General features: G+C 46.7%; 1 protein-coding gene across 1 annotated transcript in view; it reads left to right on the plus strand.

Annotated features, from left to right (window-relative positions):
• The first annotated feature begins 2074 nt into the window (after positions 1–2074).
• SORD (sorbitol dehydrogenase) overlaps positions 2075–2424 on the plus strand; it is a 29827-nt gene continuing 29477 nt past the window's right edge. The window contains exons 1-2 of the mRNA XM_025199898.1: positions 2075–2079; positions 2176–2317. Coding sequence (XP_025055683.1) covers positions 2075–2079; positions 2176–2317 — 147 coding nt within the window. The remainder of the gene's footprint in view (positions 2080–2175; positions 2318–2424) is intronic.

The raw sequence follows: 2424 nt of genomic DNA on the forward strand, positions 1-2424 counted from the left end.
AAAACAGCCAAAAGCAATGTGAAGGTCAACATCATATCTCTTCAAAACCCAAAGGATCTCCAGTAGTGTTTCCATGAAAAGTTCTCTGCCCTGTCCAAAAAGGAAAGCAATATTGAGGAACTTTGGTAGGGGTTTAAAAGCGCTGTCCATATGGCATGTGCTGAATCCATTGGTTATACCACCTGTCCACACCAAGATTGGGTCAATGAGAACAAAACTGAGGAAGAGAAGGACTCAGCCTGCTTGGCAAGATGACACCTCATCTCAGCAGAAGAAGGAAACATATCAGCTCTTCAAAGCCAAAGCTCTAAGGAGGATCTGGGAAATCAAAAATCAGTGGTGGCAAGATAAAGCCAAAGAGATCCAGCTCCATGAAAGCCATCTACAGCTGGCTGGATTTGAAATCATGGGGTGAAGTTTTGAGGAGAGCACTAACAAGACCAAAGGCCAGATCCTTCAGCCTTTACACATGTAATTTATCCTTATTCATACAAGCAGTCTCAAAAGAATTACTTATAGGGAGGGGAGGACTCTGCTCATAACAGGATCTTTTTGCTTGAGTCCTTCGGGACTAGAAACATTCCCAGAAGCTTGATGGCCTGTAGGATTTGCTATCCTCACTTTTTGAAATAAAGGAAATACCTTGTTCTGGAATTCAAATCATGCAAACTATTTTCTGCTGCAGAAGATACCAAACTACTGTACAGACAGTCTGTATTGTTATATCACTGAAGTAATGGCACCACTAGAGATCAAAGGGCATTTCAGATTCAACCCTCAATTTTTAGATTGCTTATAATTTTCTAGAGCAATTCTGTTGTTTTTATTTGTGTCTGAAGTTTCTCATCTCTCATCTCAACCCTAAATTAATTTTTGGAAAGTTGCAATGCAATAAGGAAATAAAAGTTGCCACTTTTGAGTTAGTTGCTGTTCTCCCCCCCCGGCATTTTTTCAGGTATTTTTTTCACCATTGACATCTTCTGCAATTTTACCATGAGCCTTATGTTGTTTGAAGACTCATTCAAAGTTCCAGCTCCTGGAAATATACAATGGCAGGAACAACTCCTCTTCCTTTCCACAAGCCTTTCTGCTTGTGGCAGAATGTTTGAACATGTAACAGCGTCCAAAATGCCAAGTGTTTTGCAGCACTTAAAAACCTTTGCCCATGAAATGGTAATTTGTTCATGGTCTGTAAAGTGCTCTGGGATGAAAAGATAATCAAGTAATGAATGATTAAAAACCAACACAATAGCTAAGAAAAAAAAAGGCAAATATATGTTAAAATTGAATTTTTAAGCCAGTCTCATAATTTGGGAAACACAGGGTGCGTCTACACATTCATTAATGTGCCATAATTACAGTGCATTAAGTTTAGTACCTATAATTTTACCTGTAATTTTTAGTACCTGTAAATTTAGTACCTGTAGTGACGTTAACGTGCATTAGACTAATCTACTGCACATTATTGCATTAGCACAGGTTTTGCCCGCTGCACGAATGTGCACCAGAATTAGTCTTTACGCATCTTGTGTAGACATGCCCCAGAGCGTGCCTTTTGTTAAGGCTAGGAACTGGCAATCCTGTTTGGTGGGCAGGACAGGGCGGGGAAGACAGGACACGGATTCTTCTTTTGCACTTAGGCAAAAAAAACAACAACAGCATATTGCCACCAGATGTTGCAGAAGCTCACAACATCTGGTAACAAGATGCTGTTGGTGTTTTTAGCTAGATTCAAAATGGATTGGACAAATTCTTGGAAGAGAAGGATCTCAGCTGCTACTGAGCCTGGGAGTCAGGGGCGCAGCCTCTGAATGAGAGATTCCTAGACCTTAAATGCTGGAGGCCACAAGTGAGAGGAACAGCGGAAAAATGCCCTGGCCACCCCAGTTCACTGCCGCTTCTCTGCCCCGGTGCGGCACAGGCCTATTTGTGATGCCACTGGGCGCAGGCCTAGCCCTACCAAGTCATGCTATAAGCCTCCTGAAGAGGGAGGCCACTAAAGACAAAACAACTCTTCCCTTGGGGCAACTGAAAGCCCCAGGGAGGGAGCGGAGGCCAAAAGTCCAGAGCGAGTATGCGGTGCGGCGTGGCATGGCGCGGGGGTACCGAGCACAGCGCGCTGCGCGGCCCACCGCCTGGTATCTGAACTCTTCCCAAACATTTAAAAGTCTGGAGATGTGAGCGGGCCAGGGACAGGAGAGCGGCCCCGCAGCGCCCACGGGAGACTGGGCAAGACGGAGCCGCGTGCGGCCTGGCCCAGGAAACGGCCGTCGTGTTGTCGCCCGTTGTGACAGGGGGCTTTGTGCCGCCCGACTGCGTGCGTGCGTGCGTGCCGGGTCTCCCTCGCCCGCGCGGCCTCCCTTGTGGCGCTCGTGTTCCCCGGGCAGCCGGGCCGTGCCCCCACCCCTCCCCCCGGCAGCCTCG

Source organism: Alligator sinensis, unplaced genomic scaffold (genome assembly GCF_000455745.1).
Source record: "Alligator sinensis unplaced genomic scaffold, ASM45574v1 scaffold1097_1, whole genome shotgun sequence".
NCBI lineage: Eukaryota > Metazoa > Chordata > Crocodylia > Alligatoridae > Alligator > Alligator sinensis.